Here is a 20,284-nt window from a genome sequence, read left to right as displayed (position 1 = left end):
TAAAAAAAATTAGTTCAAAACAGAAAAGAGAAAAAAAGAACAAAAAATAAGAAACAAAGACAAAACCAAGAAAAAAGAAAAATACCTTACTATTTCTATTCTATTTTATAATCTATCAATATCAAATTCCTTTAACTTCCTCCCAAAATTACTATATCCAAAACATATTAATACATAAACAAACCTCTTATTAAATTCATTAAATTAATTTTTATTCAATCTAACATCTTATTTAACTGTCTTAAGCCATAAATCAGTCCATATCTGATAAGCCTTTTAAACCCGTTACATAAAGCCTTAAATCACACTCTTAAATCTTATTCTAGCTTTCCTTTTATGCCAAACAGGTTTCCATAACAACACCTCTATATCAATGAACAAGTCACTTTTTATGCCTTGTGGTGTCCTTTGTATCAAACAGAAACGTCCCCTTTTCTGTTTTAGAGACCTAGTTCCTTTGTGAGTAATTCCTTGTTGTTTTAAAGAGTCAAATCTCCACATTTGAAACTGTTGAATAGCAGACTCAGTTATGTCCAACTTTGTAGATAATAGTTGCTTATCCAAATTACCATAATTCTCCGTTCGTTGAGCTTGTCTGTCCATTTCTGTTGGTTTTAGAGTTGTAGGTGGTTTAATTACAGTCCTTTTTGATTCCCCGGAGATCTCATCAGCATACATGTGAAGTAAAATAGAATCTTCTTTACCCTTGGTTAGTCCCGCTTCTGTTGTTTTTTGGTCTGTAGAATGCTCAAATAAAGTCTGAGGGTCAATTTGTAAGTTCAAAGCAGGCTTTCTGTTTTTTATTTCCATAGTAAATTCTTTTATTTGCAAACATATTTCATCAGTACCTTTATAAAGTTTTTCCAATATGAGCTTATAGTCAAGTTGAACATAGGGTTGCTCCATTTCAAAAATACTTAGGAACAGTCTGTATCATTTAGTAGAGGCTGTGTTCAAGGAACATTTAATCAGTAACCACCCCCACCAGTACAGCTGTTAATTTTCTTTGTATTTTTCCTTTTATGGTAATCTGAAGGTCAAAGTCAGTCTCACCGTCAGAAAAGAAAGAGTTGCACTTTTAACTTTTTCCACAAGGTGTCCTCAGTACAATGTAAAATCTTCTCCCAGAGACCAGAAATCTCATAAACAAGATCAGGAAACACAGAAAAAAGAAAAATTCAAGTCCAATAACAGATGTTAAAAAATTTTTTTTCCAAGACCCCAAAGTGAATAAAAAAAAACAAAAATAGAAAAAAAAATCACTTTAAATTAATTCAGTCCATTTAAGCTTCTTTTTCCCACACTTACAAACGCCGCCTTCTAAGAGCAGGGAAATAATTTCAAAGGTGCTTTTTACAGGCACAAAAGAAAAAAGAAAACCAAGAGAGGGAGAAAAAAAAGTCTCACCCGGCTCAGCCACAGTGGTTCCTGTGCTTAGATGTTCTTCTGACTTCTGGTTACAGCGGCAAGGTGAACGGCCATTTTAGTGGCCGGTCTTTCCACCGTCGGCCCAAAGGAGCAATCTCGGGCCGTGGAAGCAGCTGCCGCTCTCCCACAGACGACGACGACCTCCTCAGCGGTAGCCGCCCCTCCAAGGCGGCTTTTCGACCCGATTAAGGGTCTACTGGCAGCGGAAACTCAGCTGGGGAGGAGAGCAGTCTCCTCACACAGTTGCGACCGCCGCGATCCAGAACCGGAAGTCTACAGTCTGCTTTCCTAATGTAACCTCTGGAAAGCTCTGCAGTGATCTGCAGCAGTCTGGAACTCACATTAAGGAAGCAGAGGAAGTTGCTCCGTTCTTGCCACATGGTAATCAAGAATTTGTATATTAATTATATTATATGATTTATATAATTAACAATACCTAATCAAATAGTGCACTGTTCTAAAGTTGCTTTTGCTGGTTACCTGCTTAGATCAGCCACATGAGGAATACTGTATACATGCTTTCTGCTAATAGATCTCTATTCTAAATAATATTAAAGCTGTTAAATTCCATTCTGGAGCTACTATAATAATCAATCAGAATAGAACTGGAAGGGACCTTGGAGGTCTTCTAGTTCAGCCCTCTGCCCAAGCAGGAGACCCTATACCAAATCAGACAAGTGCCTGTCCAGTCACTTCTTAAAAACCTTGAAAACCAATGTCTGAAGGCAAGCTATTCCACTGATTAATTGTCCTCATTATTAGGAAGTTTCTCCTTAATTCCAGGTTGCTTCTCTCCTTGATTAGTTTCCATCCTTTGTTTCTTGTCTTGCCTTCTGGTGCTTGGAAAATAAATTGACCCCCTCCTCCTTGGCCAGCCTCTCAAATACTGGAATACTGCTATCATGTCTCCCCTAGTCCTTCTTTTCTCTAGACTGGCCATACCCAAATCCTGTAATCATTCTTCATATATTTTAGTCTCCAGGCCTTTAATCATCTTAATTGCTCTTCTTTGCACTTTTTGCAAAGTCTCAACATCTTTTTTGTAATGTGACCAAAACTGAATGCAGTATTCCAAGTGTGGCCTTACTAAGGCTTTATAAAGCAGCACTAATACTGATTTTGATTTTGATTAATGCGTGATTTTGATTCTATGCCTGTGTTTATACAACCAAGGATTGCATTAGCTTTTTTGCCTGCTGCCGTACACTGCTGACTAATGTTTAAGTGATCGTCCACTAAGATTCCAAGTTTCCTCTCACAGTTATTGTTTTTGAGCAGATTTCACCTAATCTGTACTTGTACCTTCAGGTTTTCCTGCCTAAATGTAAAACGTTGCTTTTCTCCACATTGAATTTCATGTTATTGGATAGGACCCATTGTTCAAGTCTGTCAAGATTTTTTTGGATCCTGAGCTTGTCTTCTGGGGTATTGGCTACTCCTGCCAGTTTGGTGTCATTTGCAAATTTGATGAGTTCCTGTTCTGTTCCCTCATCTAAGTCATTTATGAAGATATAGCTATTATTATATATAATTTTATATATAGTGGACCAAACTGGCTACTCTTGATGAACTTTTGCAACATATTTTTTTCTAAATGCTCACAAATTGGCTATATAGATTCATCTGTTCCAGAATTTCACCCAGTATCAATATCAGACTATTAGTATGCAGTAATCTGGATCCCTTTTTCCCTCTTTGAAGATAAGAAAATTGATCTTGTCCCATTTCTCTTACATTATGCCTATTCTCTATGGTTTTTCAGATTTCAGAAGATAGCCCCAAGTTGATATCTGAAAACTCTCTCAAGATTCTTAGATGTATATGTAGTGCTTGAGATTTACGGCTTAATGGAAGCCAATCTATAGCCATCTCTTTACATACCTTGGATTGATACTTCCTCCTTTATTGGTTACTCTGCTTGGGTGTATTTAAACACAGTTTCCATTTGTAAAGAAGCAAAGTAATTATTTGTTACTATCCTACCATATGTTCTTTTACTACTAATGTAATCGAACATTTCTTTTTATTTATTTTAACTCCCCTTGTGAATTAGTTTTATCAAATCATGAAAAATCTTTCTTTTTTGTGAGCATTATTTCCATTTATATTCCAAGTTATGTATTTGTAATCCATATTTAATCAGACACCAGCAAATTCCTTAACTGTAACTCCTGTCTTTATAGCCATCCCAGCAAATTGTCAGATAATTTCATAATATTTTGCAAAGTATACACATAAAAATGGCATAAACTAACAAAAAAGATAAAGAGCAAAAAGAGAATAGGAATAGAAATGTGAAAAGCTATAAAGAAAAAGAAAGGAAAACAAATATATACCAAGAATGCCTTCCAACTTCTTCCTCCAAGGATATAAGGAACACTTTCATTGGATTCTTAATTTAAGACTGTAATAAAATGTACATTTCCCCAATAAAAGAAAGAACAAAGAAAAAAATATATATTTTCATTTATAAATTTTAACATTTATTAAATCCGTATTGCGATTTTTCTCTATTTCCTGCAAAACATCCATAAACAGCTTCCAATTATAGATGAATTTCTTCAGTGATTTTCAGGCTAGAAAGTAGGAGGCTGAGTTCAAATCCAAATTTAGCCATGAAAGCCAGTGGGTGATTTGGGTCCAGTCACTCTCAGTCATCCCAATCTACCTCACAGGGTTGTTGTGGAGAAAATATGTAAGGAACGTGTATTTGATATGTTCACCCTCTTGAATTATTTATAAAAATAATAAAGATGGGATACAAATACAAAAAAATAAATAACATAAATTTCAGTCCTTTATCCTATTTTCCCATTGATCAATTGGTATGTTATATTGAATTTTTTTTGCCCAGATCATCATACAGTTTTCATCTTTCATTTCCAATTTTAACAGCCCACATTTTAGTGATAAGGTTTTCATTGTTTGTACACTGTTCCATTTCAAGATAGTTTTATCATATTCAAATTGTATAGTTTCCTATTCTTGGAATCTTTCTGTGAGTTGCAAAGCCATTGACAATGTAAATCTTCTAGTACCAGATGTTCTCTGGATTTTAATTTGATATAATCTGTAGAGTGTTCTGATATATCTGCATATTTTATCTATTTTTGTTCAACCCTTGTTTCATTTCTATAATAAGCTTTGTGGCTCTTTGGCATAATCTTATTTCCAGCAAATTGAATAATGCTTCTTCCTTTCTTAACATCTTGCCTGAGTGAGGAACCCCTACAATATTGTACATTTTTTGTTCTTACCTTTTCTTGCATTCATACCAAAAGATTCTTGACTGGTCCCTCTGTTCAGATTCCTGGATCTTTCTTCACATATAAAGGCACCAGTGACCCTTCTCCAAACCTGACACTATTTCTGGCCTATGCCCTTTAAATTTTGTTCCACTAGGTTTTAGTAAAGTTTATTAAATTGACTATTTTTAATTAAAACTGCTAGTTTTTTCAGGTTGTTGGTTCCCTACAATCTGTAAATTTGTATAGCAAGACTGGAACGTTGGGGATCACTTAACTTGAACTACTCCCTCTTTTATTTATATATTCATTTTTTGATTCCTCCATATCCTATATATTTTATGCAATACTATTCCATGTGCCTGATGTCACACTATCTCTTCCCCCTGAGGATTTTATTTAGGGAGGTTCACATTGTTTGTCAGGCTTCTTTCAAATACATTCTCCCTAGTCTTTGTAAGTATAACGAGTCTTTTACCAGATGCCCTTTATCTGTATCATAATATCAAAAAATAGAATGTGTTTCTAGATCCTTTTTTTCTTTATTAGTTCAGTGAATTAAATATGTTTCAGTCTCTACAAAATTATTTCTAGTTTCAACTGTAATATCTTCTGAATGTCATGCAGTTGCAGAAAATTATTTATTTGTTAAATTGATATGCTGTCCATCTCACTCTGCAAAGTGACCCTTTGCAGAAAATGTTGATAGTTTTGTAATAGAGTGATAAAATCATTAGCCTAATGCTAATATTTAGTAGATTAAAGATGTTTAATCTTTGTTTAATTAAGAAAGGCATTGGTAGGCTTAGGGAAAACTATAAGTTGTATTTCAAATTAAATTAAGATGACAGCAAAATATTATGGGCTTCCTTAAGTTCTCATCTTTCACTATGAATGAATATGGATGTGCTTTACATATGCTTGAAAAAAAAATCTAAATATTCTTAGAGCAGCTTTTTAAAAATACAGTATTCTAATCGTAGTTAATTGCTTTTATATATTACAAAATGGGATTTACATTGACTGTCAGACTACATTATAGGCAAATTATTTATACTAAAATTCCATAGAATTGTGCCAGCCTAGTTGAATGACTTAATCTCTACAAGTTGAATTAGCAGTGGTGATACTTATCAGTTTATGCAATAATCAGTTTCACAACAAGGTTATGTTTATAGTTTTACAATACTTCTTCAGGTGTATCTGATACCATTTTTACTTATTTATTGCTTCATCTTCTGAATCACATTAGCTGAAATATTCTGGAACTAATGCTTAAGCTGCAAGTGTTAATACAACAATTTTCTTATTTTAGAGTATTCTGGAACTGGGCCCCAAGTATCTGAAATTGTATACCAAAAATATTCCTTTGTGGGTAAGGTATTATTTTATGGCATGAATATTATCAGATATTTGATCAATAAGATGATTTTTAAACTATATAAATATTAATGTTATATTGGTCTTTTCAAGTAAATTTTATTATTTATCTGTTTAATAGTAAATTTGATTTTTATTTTTTTTTGCTATTTGTCCAACATTTGTTTATTATCCCCATTTTTATTTTTTAAACTCTGATTTACATCATTGTGATATTTGTAAAATTATTTTAGTGTGATCACTCCTGGTTTAGCATTTGCTTTGATTAATAATAACCCCTTGCAAATTTGACAGTTATAAAATTTCTGTCATAATAATAAATTTTATTTTCTGATCAAAGTGTTTATTTATGACCAAGTTTTATGCCCTGACAACAAAAGCCAATTAAGGTCTGGTCAGTTTCAGGCAGCAGTCAAGCCAGCCAAACTAATTAAAATCACAGAGCTGAGCATGTTAACGTGCTTAGGATTTTTTAGGGATGTGCTGTGTTGCAAAGAAAAGCAATTCAGGAAAAGATAGCTTATTTAAGCAATTTCTCCTCAATGTGAGAGGATTAAAAAAAGAAGGGAAATCAGGCACAGGAAACAATATAGAGAACTTTATCTGAATAAGGACCGCAGCAACCAATGATTTTTACACACTCTCCCTCTCCCCCTCGCTCCATTTCTGTCACATGTTCACTTAGTGACTATTTCACTTAATAACCAAATTGAGGAACAGAATACAGTCATTAAAGAAGGAGAGGGTATATTTTATGAGTTTGGTAAGCTACTGTCAGCCCTCCTGGATAAACCAGACAGGAAACATGACTATATCAACTATATCTACTTTATTGTAAAAGCTATATTAATAGACTCTTACGAGTCTGAAGGTACAAACTTTAGTTGCCATTTTTAACATTTTATTTATTAGGGTTGTTTCTTCCTAATTTTCTTTCTCCTACAGCTAAGCTCTAGTGAGTGCCTCCTTTTCTTGTCTGTTTTTTTTTCCTGGTTAGCATCTCTTTCCCTCATCCTCCAAGGTCATTCACATATTCTATTTCAGCTACTCATCAGTGTTGTAAATAAAGAAATCCTGATGCTATAAACACAGTATTGCAAGCACAGGCAGAGCAAAATACTTTGCTTGCATGCTGCTTTTTCTTCTATCCAAATATTTTCTCAACTTACTCCCTATTTGTGGGTAAACTACAGGTTGCTATTGCATCTCATTGCAGCAAAGGACTCAAGTTATTATTAGTTTTTAAATTGGTAAAATCATGGCTTACAATTAGATTTAATAATAAAAGAATGGCTGAGAAAGTAATTTGGACCATTCAGAGAAACATAAGGAAAAATCTTTATTCAGTTCCTTGTAGCATATCTTGAATGAAAGCTTCCTGATTTATTTAAATCTAGAATATGGTTCAGAACAAACAATTAGGTAAAATTAAAGTAACTATTTTGTTATAATAATTATAGTTGTACTTATGTGGAAATCTTTCCAATATATACTTTCACTAGTACTGGTCAATTATTTCCTTCATATTTTAAGCAGTGATGACAGAATATTTTCTGTAAAAAAATGAGAAAAATTGTTGGATTTGAAGAAACATCAAGATATATATGAATCAGATTTTGCCTCTCCCATTTTTAAAACTGGGTTTTCTAGTAGTTTGGAGCAGAATAAATGTAAGCACAGTTTAGACAAATTGCAATCAAATGTAATTGATCTAATCTGGAGGACATTGTCCCTGTTCCATCTGTTCTTATCATTTCTATAGGCTTTGGAAGGATTTTCTTGCCTGTTTGGGACAATTATCTTGAAATTCTTGATGTGTCTAATATTTGGAATATCTGATGATGTAAGTTAAAAGTTAGTTTTTATGTTTGCTATCCAAATAATGTTTGTTAGCTTTGTATATTTTGTATTCTCTTCTGGTAATATGTATAATGTTACATTTTCATATTAGATGCCATAGTTTTACCTGAAGTTGTAAAAATATACTTGAGAATTATGCCCATGAATTGTAGTGTAGTTTAAAAAGTAAATTTATATTAAGTTTAGATCTATTAATTAATCACCCTCCTTGAACCTCTTTATCTTCCACTGGATGTGGTACCTGAAGAATATAATGGAACACAGCAATCATTGTGCAGTAGTAAGTAATTGGACAGTTTATAAATGTCTTACACTATGGCTGTATCAGGTGTACTGTCTGGTGCAGTTGAGTTTCACAGTGCTCTTCCTTTGAGATTTGAAGCAAATGTCAAATAATACATGTCCTGATTTTTGGAATGAAAAACTAAGCCTCCTTTTGTCACTGACACCCAGAAGCTACTGAAACTTTTTCAGGGGCATTCTTCTGTCCCTCTCCCTTCACTCTTTTATGCTGGTGAGATGCTAGAAATTATGTAGGTTGCACATTTTGTTGCTCTCAGTGAATTGCAGAAGTGTCTGGTTGCCCGCCAATCAGTTTAAGCCAAAGACTTGTTGGAAAAGACTTCCAAGGGGAGAGGACTGTCTCAAGTAGAGGTTATTAAGAACACCTGCTAGCTTGTTAACATCCATGTACAGTACCTCACAAACAATAGAGGTTCTTAGCAGGCATCTCTGGGAAACCAGATCAGATGGGCAGATTGTATTCAGTAAAGTATTGTTTCACATTATCCAGTACAATATTGTGTAGGACTTTAAAGGTAATAGCACTCTAAATATGCATGGAAGCCTACTGTACTCAATGCATCAGCTTTAAAATAGATGTTATTTTAAATCAGCAGAATCATTCCACTATCAATCTTGTCACATTGTGTTAGCTGTAGCTTTCAGATCATCTCCAATGGCTGGCCCAGAGCCAGTTACAGAGTGATCTAGACATGAATTGCTGTTGCATGGAAAGGAGGAGTAAATAATTTGGAAATAAATACAGTAAAGCATATGCATCTATCAATTTCTTGGCCTTTTTAAAATTCGAATTCTGCCCATTTCTTGCAGTATATTCTGATACCATGAACAAAACTGATTATAGTTATGAGCCAATAATAGTTACTTATCCATTTTACATTACAGCTCACATACAAACATACATAATACATTAATTTAATTTCAAAAAAAATGTGAACTAATTTGTCTAACAAACATTTCACTGTCATTTTTTTTCAATTAGGTCCATATAAGTAATCTGTTAAAAGCAAAACTTACCGGTTATAGAGATTTTGATACATCAATGTATACTTGTGCTGTGGAGTTTGATTTCATGGAAAAAGAGGTAAGTATCATTGATTCATTGATTTAATACATTTCAATCCTTTTGCAATTAATAAGATTAACATACAAATCTATTGATATAGGTAGTGTTTGACTTATGACTATAATTGGGCCATCACAGTACTAAGTTGTGATAGTTGTAAAACAAATCGGCCATATGTCAGATCAAATTTTATGACTTATTTTTTGGTGGTTAAGCAAATCAATGATTCACTATGGGTGCGGTTTGGGCAAAAGCTGGAAGTAGGTGCTGGTTTTCAGTAAAACATGCAGCTGCATGGTCACAGGGCACTGCAAATGGCTATAAGTGTAGCCGTGTTGCTGAGATCTCAAAGTTCAGTCATTTGACTGGAGGGACAACTTTTGGAACTTCAAATATGGGTTGTAACTATTTCCATGATATGTCTATTATAACTTAAAATGGTTACTGGTTACTAAGTTACTGGTCCTAAATCAAGGACTAATCCTACTAAAAAACTTTTTAAAACTTATAATTTTTATCTGTCTTTTTTCTACTTTGCCAGCTCATCTCCATCCAAAATGACATTTGGCTAGACTGAGTGCATATATGTGTTTCTGTTTATGCAAAAGCAGAGACTCTTCAAATACTCTGTCTAAGCGCTATTCTGAATAATTTGCATATGAATTTCTCACACATGGGAAATTTATATACGATATAGATTAAGGCTGAAGTTAAAATGCTGTTCAGTTTATCTTTGCTTATTACTTTCTTGATGTTCGTTTAGGTTTCTGCATCATTGTTTTTGTAGCTAGACTGAACCAAAATGATTGGTCATATAATCCATAAGCCAGTCTATTCAGTAGCATAATAGTTTACTTTTTACTGCAAAAATATGTAAACTTGCAGGAATATTAAGTAAAATCATTTATTTAAAAGTGAATTAAATTCTATTTCAAAACAAGCCCCATCTAACATAGTAGAAATAATCACTGAAATGAATTCAGAACAAATACATATTTATTTATTACGGTCCAAAGATTTCACAGTCCAAACCAAAACAATTTGCCAAATGTGTAATTGCTAAAATGATAGGCATAAATAAGAATTATTTCTAATAATTTAACTATACACAATAATCCACATGAACCCAATAGAAGATTCTATGTAGATAGAGGATTCTAAATCTTATGATGTGTTTATATGATGTCTTTCAAGAATGATTTTCCTAATGCAAAAAATATAAATTAAAAAGTTTCATTTTAAATGAAGAAATTTTACAAAATAAACTTGCATATGAGCTTAGTTGAGGCAGAACTTTTTAAGTAGAAAGAAGGGGGACAGAAATGCATAGATGTGATAGTTGAAAATGCCATACAAAATAAAATACTAGCTTATTAGGAGTAATTGTGACTATTTCCTAAAAATGATTATTTTACACTTTTATCATCAAATTTCTCTACATAAAACTTAATTTAATTTCAGACTCCAGTTAGATATATGAAGACGCTCCTGCTTCCAGTAGTTCTTATTCTTTTTTCAGTAATTGTTGTAAAGGTATGTCATCACTCTTTTTTATTTTACCTTTAACATATTGTGTCACATGTTAAAACAAAATAGTTCTTGGAGATCAAATACAGGGTTCAATCTTCAGCTACCCAATTTTGGTGGAACAATCCCAGGATCCTGCCATCCACCAAAAAGCAGTTTAAAGGTTGAATGTAACCTCTGTGTTGTCAACTTTTGTTATTCATAAATGCAGATGAACGGTACAGTTTTGAATGTATTGAATAGCATACACACTTAGGCAAAACATCAGAATTAGTCTTTATACCTTTTCCTGCCCTGAAAAGCCTTCCAGAAGATTAATACAGAGGTTTATAGAAGTACCACTAGGTCTTATTTAGTGATTGCAATTTATTTCAGTGAAATAGTTGCTAGGTGCATCATGTATCAGAGAAAGTGAGAAACTGTGAAGATCGTTGTTGCTGCCATCACATTCAGATAAAATTTTCTCACACAGTGTCCTTTTTCTGATCTGTTTTTTTTTCTTTTTTTTGCCTCCTCTCAGCTATCTCTTCCTGAACTGTTTTTCTCTGCAGTGCAGCACTTCTTTAAAAAGTGCAAGTTAACAAGCTGAGCTCATTAATTAGTTGATTGGAACCTTTAACTGGAGTTGCTGCCTGAAATTGAACAAACTAATCAATTTCACATTGAAAGTATTTGTTGTAGTAAATGCACACATTGGTTGGAAAATGATTTTTATTACCATTTGTTACTGTTACATTTGCAAATGGTCACTATCCAAGGCAGTTGCTAAATGAGGAGTGCTTGTGCAGGGGGTTAGGAAATGTGTAAAATGGAGGAATTATTTGAAATTAGCTATTATGTGCAAAATACTTTTACTAATTTTAGATAATTTTCCCTCTATCCCACCTCAATTCCTACTATAATTAAGAAAGTCACATTTTAGACTTTTTGACTGATGCTGTAGATATGTTTTTCAGATGATGTAAAGGAATGTATCAAGAGAGAAGGGGAAAGGAAAAAAATTACTTGCACACATTTTCCTTCCATTCACATTTCAGTTACACCTAATAGATTTATTTAGCCTTTTTGCAATAATGTAACAGAGCAAAGTCTTGCTCATTCAGATATGAATGACTAAGTTAATGTCTAAAGTAATGTAGTGCATGACCATGTAAATGACTAGCAATAAATATCTCTTCATTTGTAATTCATACATGTCCTTGAAGAAAAAAAATTAACTTGTTTACTTTTTAATCAATGTCTCATAGGCATTTCAATACGTTATGCTTAAAAAGAAATCCTCTGAAAGGTAAATATATTTTTATTGAAAATCCAATTAGAGAAATACTATTAGTAATGTTGTGCATCTTTAAAGGTTTAAAGGATTTCTCAACCTTTAACATCAGTTTGTCATTTTCTCTAGATATTAACTACAAAGGGTCTGATTTCTCTTTTTAGTGTTCCATATCTTGCACACAATAAAACGGACTTCCTTTCTTGGCTCTGGGCTTATACGAGCCTCCTTCACAATACAAAAATATCACGCAGGCATGAAGTTCCCAATTCTGAAAACTAAGGTGGATGTTCTGTATTACATACTGTAGGTCTTGAAAGTTTATTGTTTATAGAGCAATGGAAAAAGTTCTATATTCAGAGGTTTGTGAAAGACAATTGTTAAATGAAATATAAGTACCATACTTTGTAGTATGTCATAAAGTTAAAGCATTTTTGTTAAAAATCTACTGAACAAATTCATCTACCCTATCATATATTAAGTACAGGTGGTCCAGTCACTTAATGACCATTCAAAGAGAGACTCCAGTCAGAAAGCTAAAGAATGCCTTTTCCGGCCTCTTTACTGTTTAGAAAAATGGCATTTGTCAGAAAGCTAGTGAATGCAATGTTTCTGAAGGCTATAAAGGCTAGCACACAGAGAGGAAGGTAACCGCCATATTGGATCACAAAAAGGAAGCTTGAGTCTTTGGAATCCAATCTTCTTTCTCTGTCCCAGAGCAGGAGGGGAAGGCTGGAGAAACAAAGCTTGGATCTTTGTGGTCTGAGCTTCCTTCTGGCCCACCATAGGAATTCCATTCTGCTCATAGAGCATGCAAATGCAAGTAGGTAAATAGGTACCAATTCGGTGGGAAGGTAACAGCTTTCTCTGTGCCTCAGTGTACAGTCATGCCGGAACGGAAATGTCTTTGGACAACACTGCCCCCCTTGGTTAAGAAATGGAGATTAACACCACTCCCTAGAATCAGACACAACTGGACAGGGGAAATCTTTACCTTTACCTATATTCAATGACAAATTCGTTTATGTTGTTCTCAGATAAGTTTTGTTGCAAATCTATAACAGCACCTTCTGGGAATAGACTGCTCCTGATAAACACAGTACCAGTAATGTTGTTGATTCAATGTTGATGCAATTCGTCTTTAAAAAGTTCATAATTTCAGTTATTTAAAGGTCTATAATTTTGTAATTGTTTCTTTGTAAGGAGATGTATTCCACAATTTTGTTATATATTAAAATATATAACCTCTCCTCATTAACGCACCTAAATATCTCAGAAAGTTAGTGTAATTAAAACATACTAAAATTAAAATCAAGAATTAAATTGAGTAAAGTTTTAAAAATCCTTAAAAAGAAAGACATTATAACAGTTAACGCTAGGAAAAGCCAATATAAAAAAGTTCTGTTAAAAAAAAGGTACCTAAAAATTTCAAATTGCAACCTAATGTACTACAGAGGGGAAGATCTCACAGGACAATACCTATAGATCAAGTTCATTTTTATATTTATCACCAATCTGCAAACTATAACTGAAGCATAGAATATCATCTGATGGTTATAAATGTCTATAAGACTGATATAAATGTTTAAGCTAACATATGGTTTAGGGCTTTGTTTATAATTTTATAGACAAATTGACTAGGTTTGTTTCTTTTATTTCAGACAGGAGTATTATTTTAATCAGGGTGAGGTAAGGATCTCATTCTCTCTTTTCTTCCAAAATACCACTTAGATCTATTCTGTACAGCATTGTCTTGTTTCAAAAATATTTTAAAATAAGATGGAATTTTATGCATTTTTTAAAAAGTTAATGTCAAATTAAAGCAATAAGAAAAGACAGATTAGGTAATCCAGTTTGCAGAACAGTTTTTATAATTCTAAATTGCTACTTTGATGCATATCATGGGATTAAGAGTGTATTGTTTCTGTAAGGCTTAATATTCTTGACATATTTTTGTCATTAATATTGTTGCTGCTTTTTTCTAAAATACCTAATTTTTACTTCAAACTACAAAAAGTTTACATTTTAAAAATTATAATATGCCCCAAGAGAACAGGATTCAATAAAAATTAGATGTTACTTAATGCTTATGTACCTTATACCACATTTAAAAACAATTGTGCTTTCTTACTCTCTTCTTTATTTGCAGATTGTATACCATGCATTACAACTACTTTTTTTTACTATACTTGCCATTTTAATAATGAGACTAAAGTTGTTTCTGACTCCACATATGTGCATTATGGCATCCTTGCTATGCTCAAAACAGGTAAATTATTGCTTCATTGTCATACTATTGGTATAGTGACATATTTTATGGAGTAAGTGATAATACAGGTAGTCCTTGACATTACAATAGACCCTAAAATGGTACTTTTCAAATGATTTGAAATTCCAGGGGCAGCCTTCCAGTCATTGATTGCATTTGAGGCACTCATCAACCAACAAATATTTACAACCATTACCATTACAACATCCTTGGTCATGTAATTGTGATTTACACTTTTGCCAGAAATGGATGTTTACTTCTCACTTGCTCACTAATGAAAATAATCATAAAGCCAGGTTGGTCATGTGATGACCCACTTAACTGTTGACATGACTTAAGTCTGGGCTCAGTTGTAGATGTAAATCATGAGTACAACCTCTCTTACTTTGGAAACACAATTTATTCCCTGAATCACAAGTGAAATGTTTGCTAAATGAACAATTTGACAGAGAGAGAGAAAGACTGAAAAAACTGCTGGTTGCTACCATCTCGTTTAAGAAAATTCTCTCATGCCGCAATACCAGCCTTATTTTCACTCAATTTACATTGTTTTCAGACACATAAAATTTGATTTTAAGTTTGCACATTGATCAGAAAATGTTTTTAAATTTGTTGTAAGGAATTCCTCGAGTTACGAGTGTAATGGAGCCAGCACATTCCATTCATAACTCAAACACCGGTGGAAGGATATTACTTAATTGGCTAATGAAATGTCTCCAAGCAAATAACCAAATTCAGAGAGAACCACAGTTCAATCCTGAGTTATTATAATCTCTTCTATTTGTCTATGGAGATTCTCAGTCATCCAGGTCATGGTTGTCTCAAAAGTCCTTTTTCCAAAGGCAACTGGACTTTCTTTGTTTTTCCTTGAAGGAAAAACTTTTGAGACATGCTCTTCTATTGGAATTAAAGACAGTTTTCAAATCTTTTTAAATCAATATAATCAGTAGTTATACTGATGTGAATTTTTATAATTACTGTGATTAACTTTAGTGGTTAAATCAGCATGAACAATGTTTTAAAATAGCTTGATGTAATGTTTTAAAACTGAAATTAATAATCACTTTGATTAAGTGCCTAATCATTTCCTTTCACAGTTGTTTGGATGGGTTTTTTACAAAATCCAACCTGGAACACTTGTTCTTGCAATTTTGGCAATGATGGCATTTGAAGGAATAGCAAATCTTCAAAAAGAATGGAGTATTGTGGGAGAATTTAGCAATTTGCCCCAGGAAGAACTACTGCTATGGATAAAAGCAAATACTAAGCCAGGTAAAACAAGAGTAGAAAACTCTTCTTATTGCAATATTGAATGTAAAATCTGCTAGAAGGCTAACAAGTTTAACATTGAACAGTTATTCCTGGTGTCTTGATTTATTATGACTACTGTGTAAGTGATACAGTTTAAGAAAGAACTGTCTTTATAAATGCTATTATTATGTGGAATTATAAAATGCATTTTGAATGGAAAGGCATGTTTTAAATAGAAAGGAAACTTTTACAAGATTATATCTAATTGTATAAATTTTTTATGGTTTGGAGGGAGAAGTTGATTTTTAAAAGTTTGATACAACTAAAAATGTATGGTAGTTTCTAGTTCTTTTTCTAATTATTCCTGCATTTTTAGATGTCCTGTTATTTCAGATGCTGTTTTTGCCGGAGCAATGCCTACAATGGCAAGTGTAAAATTATCTGCACAACGTCCTATAGTGAATCATCCCCATTATGAGGATGCGGGTTTACGGTAAGGCTTAAGTACATATTTTAAGGTTTGTTGTGATTGTTGTGTGTAGGAATTTTCTAGTTGTAACTATTAATATGAAGGTATAAGAATCTGACACAATTAAACAGGGGGGAGGTAATGTTCATAATGAACAATGTTACTGCTATTAATTGTAGGATACCCAATATGCCCATGTATAAGTCTTGGTACTTATCAACCTCCTGTCTCACTCTATTTTTAATATTTTAATTTGCAGCAGAATTTAAAAGAAAACAGGTACAATTAATATTTTCCTTTAAATTTGGTGGGAGGTAATATACTAAGTAGAAGTTGACATTCATTGTAAGCAGCAACTTCATCATTTTATCTTTAAAAATTGGTGTTTTGTGAGAACTAATACTCAGACTACTATAAGACCAATTGTGTGAATGAACAACCTCCCCCTTAGCTATTTATTTTAATTTTGATTATTTCAAATGAATAAATTAAATTAAATTAATGGGTAATTTCAGTTGGCCAATTTCAAGTAAATGTGTTAAGTCACTTTACTAAAGCATTGTAGTAGGAATATGAATTGTTTTTCATTTGTTCAGATAGATGAATATACATACACTAACATAACATAGATATTAAGGATACCTAAGGGACCATCTACTTCCAGTTGTTTCCATTAGCCCAATTTGGTCAGGGATGTTGGGCATGCTGTGTGGATTCTAGCAGTCAAGCAATGTTGGGTTTGGGAACCAGGAGACATGCCATCTCTGCTGTAGACCCTGTCTTTTGGAATATTCTGCAGATAGTAGAATGACTTTCCATGACCTGTTGGCCTTCCATAAAATTATGAAGACTTGGTCATGGACCCAGGTTTGGAATTTCAAAAGTGTTAAGAGCATATATTTATATCCATAATAATAGTTTTACTTGATGCTATATATATTATTTTGTACTGCTTTAATTATTTCAATGTTTTAATTTTTTTATATTTTATAATGAATGCTATCCTGTGTCACTTGTTGAGATGGGTGGCTACAGAAATCAAATAAATAAATAATGACTGATTTAGGAAAAAGCTTTATCATGGAGAGCGATGGGTGACTTGATAAATATTTTGTTTCATTTAGGATAACAAGACTTTGCAAGAAAGAATATCCATCATTAAAGGGGAACTCAAATAAAACCTAATTTCTATTTTTTTTTCTTTACTCTTCTCCTTTAAATAAATTTTAATCTCAGTTTTGATTTACAGGAAGTAGCTCTTTATTGCCATGGATCTGAGTTTTTATTTTTATTTGCTGTTTATTATTTTTCTTGTTAATTGTGATGTTTCTGGTCATATGAGCAACAAATTAGATAAGAAAAGTTCTATTCTTTTTTCTCTAAAAACATATTCCTTTAAAATTATACAACTTTAAACTCTAGGTATGTAAAACCAATTAATACCTTATTAGCAAAATAAATATTTGTATTTAATTAAAACATTCTTAATAAAAATAAGATAACAGATGTAAAGTTCAGTTCAAATTAAATTTAGCAATTGTGCCCTTCACAAAGATAATCTTAGTTTACATCAGACAATTTTGCCTCATCTTGATTGCCATGATTTCATTAGCAACTTGCTCAAAAGCTTGCTCTAATTAACTTGGAAATTGGTAGAAAAGAAGGACAATGGACAACTTTCTAAAAGTTGTATTCATCTCTACCTAGGTTCTACTGCAGCAGCTTTATATTGCTATTTCCGAACAACATATTTTAACATAAAAGATATGCTTCCCTTTCATTTGAAACTGAATCTAACCTACCTCAGCAGATAGATACATTTGAATGTAATAAGTACTACTATCTGGGTAGAAAAAAATTCGAAAAGAATATGGATGTGTACAACTAATCTTATATAGGAATTCATCCAGTCAATATTTTATAAAGAATAGACTTATATAACACTCCATACATACTCTCTGAGCAGTTTACAGACTCCGCATATTGTTCCCAACAATCTGCGTCCTCATTTTAATGACCTTGGAAGGATGGAAGGCTGAGTCAATCTTGAGTCGGTCAGGATCGAACTGGCATGGGTAGAGTTAGTCTGCAATATTTCATCCTAACCAGTGTGCCACTTGATTACTAAAGAATGTCGAGTGTGCTATAAATGTTTTGATTTTTTTTTTAAAAAAATATGCTATAAAAAATTCTTGGCCAGACTTTCTTATAAACTTGTTATGTTTTGAATAGAAGAAGTTCGATCACCAAATCTAGATCAATATCTTCTCCATTAGATTTATCAGTAAGGTAGCATATTTGAGATTTCAAAATTGGTTTGTAGCAACAAAGTGAGAATAAAATATTCTAAAAAATATTCTTCTAACTATAAGAGTTAGAGGGTTAGGGCCTGTCTTCTGTATAAATGGTCAGATCATGCCCAGCTGCTATTGTTTTTAATTTTATATTGTGTATTTTGTTTTTTATTTGTTTTATTGTAAGATGTCTAGAATCCTGTAAATTATTTTAAAATAGGGATCCCCAATCCCTAGGCTGTGGACTGGTACCAGTCCGTGCCCTATAGGAACTAGGCCCATAAGTGGCAGGTGTGCGGGTGAAGCTTCATTTGTGCGTGCGCAGGATCTACTTTGTGCGTTAAACCATCCACTTCCCCTCCTGGACCTCAGTCTTTCTGAGCCCATTTTGAGATGCAGATTTATAGGTCAGAAGATTCTAAAGCTTCTTTATCTTGTCCCAATGTTCCTATCCATCCTCAAAATCTTTCTAGACACTCTTTTGCTTGTCTCTGCAATTGTTTGAATCCACTGCCTCCTATAAGATATAACTTCATATGTGCCATCATCACTGAAGAAATTTCCTAATAAAGATTTCTAAGGGGCCTTCTGTATTTGTTTTTAACAGGGGAAAAGAAGATGAAGAAGAGGTAACTCCCTAATGCCACCTGTAGTAATATCAAGTCTTTTCCACATACGTTTTTTCCAACCATATTTTGCTTATTCTTCCTTTCCTGGCCAGTTTCCACCAGGTCCTTTTTGACATGGAATTCAATCTCAGAAGATTTGTGACAGACCTTCTTTGAGACCTAGTTCTTCAGAGCACTCTTCTGCACTTAAAGATGACTAGGACCAAGTTCCTTACTGTTTGCATATCACAGTTAGTCCTACTTTGTTTTTTTAATATCATCTCACTCTAATTTTTGTTGATCCTTAGCTTTTTTTTCAGTTGTCCATTGATGTTCATGGAAACAGTCTTACTGAGGTCTTAATTAGCTGACTCATATTCCTTATGGAAGCCCTTTACATATATTGGCCTTCCATTCTATACTGGTTTTGCATTCCTCGCTACAACCCAACTATGTAACAATCAACTTTCAGCAGGAAATATCAAAACTTCACTGATCTTAAAAACATTATTATATAGTTTGTCTACCCTTCCCACCAGATTGGAGGCAGGTATGTTACAATCCTCTTGCTTAAGGAGATCTATCTAGTGGGACCAAGAAGGGCCTTCTCTATGACAGCTCCCTCCAAGAAGATAAAATTGCCTCCCCCATGCTTTTTCAAAAGGCCTGAAGACATGCCACCAAATCTGGTCACCCACATTGTGATTTGTTTGATCATTGTTGCCGGGGGGGAAAGGATTTTGTATTGGGAGTTTTACTTCAGCAATCCTCCCGGATTACCATATACATTTGCTTCAAAATAAATTCTTCAAGGAGACTTCACATCCAAGTTGTAGCTTTGTATGCTCTTTTGCCCAAGGATTACTGTCATTCCCTTAATCGCTTCAGAAATGCTTCAACCTAAGCCTTTGGTTTTGCCATTAAACCATAGAAACTGCCCCATTTACCATCTAGCGGACCTCAGGCATATCTCCCAGCAGGTGATGATTATATTTCACCATTCACAAGATCTTTGGTAGATCCATAACTCTTATGTGTTAATTCATATATGACCACTTGCAGAATTTCATTTATAGATTATTAAATATGATCAGTATCCACCCTCTGGATCAGCCCCCACCCTCTGGAACGAGCTACCCCCCGAGATCCGGACAATCCCGGATCTCCTAACCTTCCGCCGCGCCCTCAAGACATGGCTTTTTCAGCAAGCGGGACTGACCTAGGGTGAATTTTAAATAGGGATAATTTTTAATGATTTTAATAATGTCACAGACTATAAATATTTGGTTTTAATTGGCTTTTATAGGGGAA

General features: G+C 33.4%; 1 protein-coding gene across 1 annotated transcript in view; it reads left to right on the top strand.

Annotated features, from left to right (window-relative positions):
- Nucleotides 1-20,284, top strand: part of DPY19L1 (dpy-19 like C-mannosyltransferase 1) — a 64,531-nt gene that overhangs the window by 41,203 nt on the left and 3,044 nt on the right. Inside the window, exons 13-21 of the mRNA XM_015811757.2 lie at nt 5,989-6,048; nt 7,816-7,896; nt 9,199-9,300; nt 10,744-10,815; nt 12,057-12,097; nt 13,744-13,771; nt 14,232-14,351; nt 15,449-15,623; nt 15,996-16,095. Coding sequence (XP_015667243.1) covers nt 5,989-6,048; nt 7,816-7,896; nt 9,199-9,300; nt 10,744-10,815; nt 12,057-12,097; nt 13,744-13,771; nt 14,232-14,351; nt 15,449-15,623; nt 15,996-16,095 — 779 coding nt within the window. The remainder of the gene's footprint in view (nt 1-5,988; nt 6,049-7,815; nt 7,897-9,198; nt 9,301-10,743; nt 10,816-12,056; nt 12,098-13,743; nt 13,772-14,231; nt 14,352-15,448; nt 15,624-15,995; nt 16,096-20,284) is intronic.

Source organism: Protobothrops mucrosquamatus, unplaced genomic scaffold (assembly GCF_001527695.2).
Source record: "Protobothrops mucrosquamatus isolate PMUCROS unplaced genomic scaffold, P.Mucros_1.0 scaffold48, whole genome shotgun sequence".
NCBI classification, from domain to species: Eukaryota; Metazoa; Chordata; class Lepidosauria; order Squamata; family Viperidae; genus Protobothrops; species Protobothrops mucrosquamatus.
Note: the sequence above shows the minus strand (reverse complement) of the source record. Positions and strands in the feature narration are given on the sequence as shown.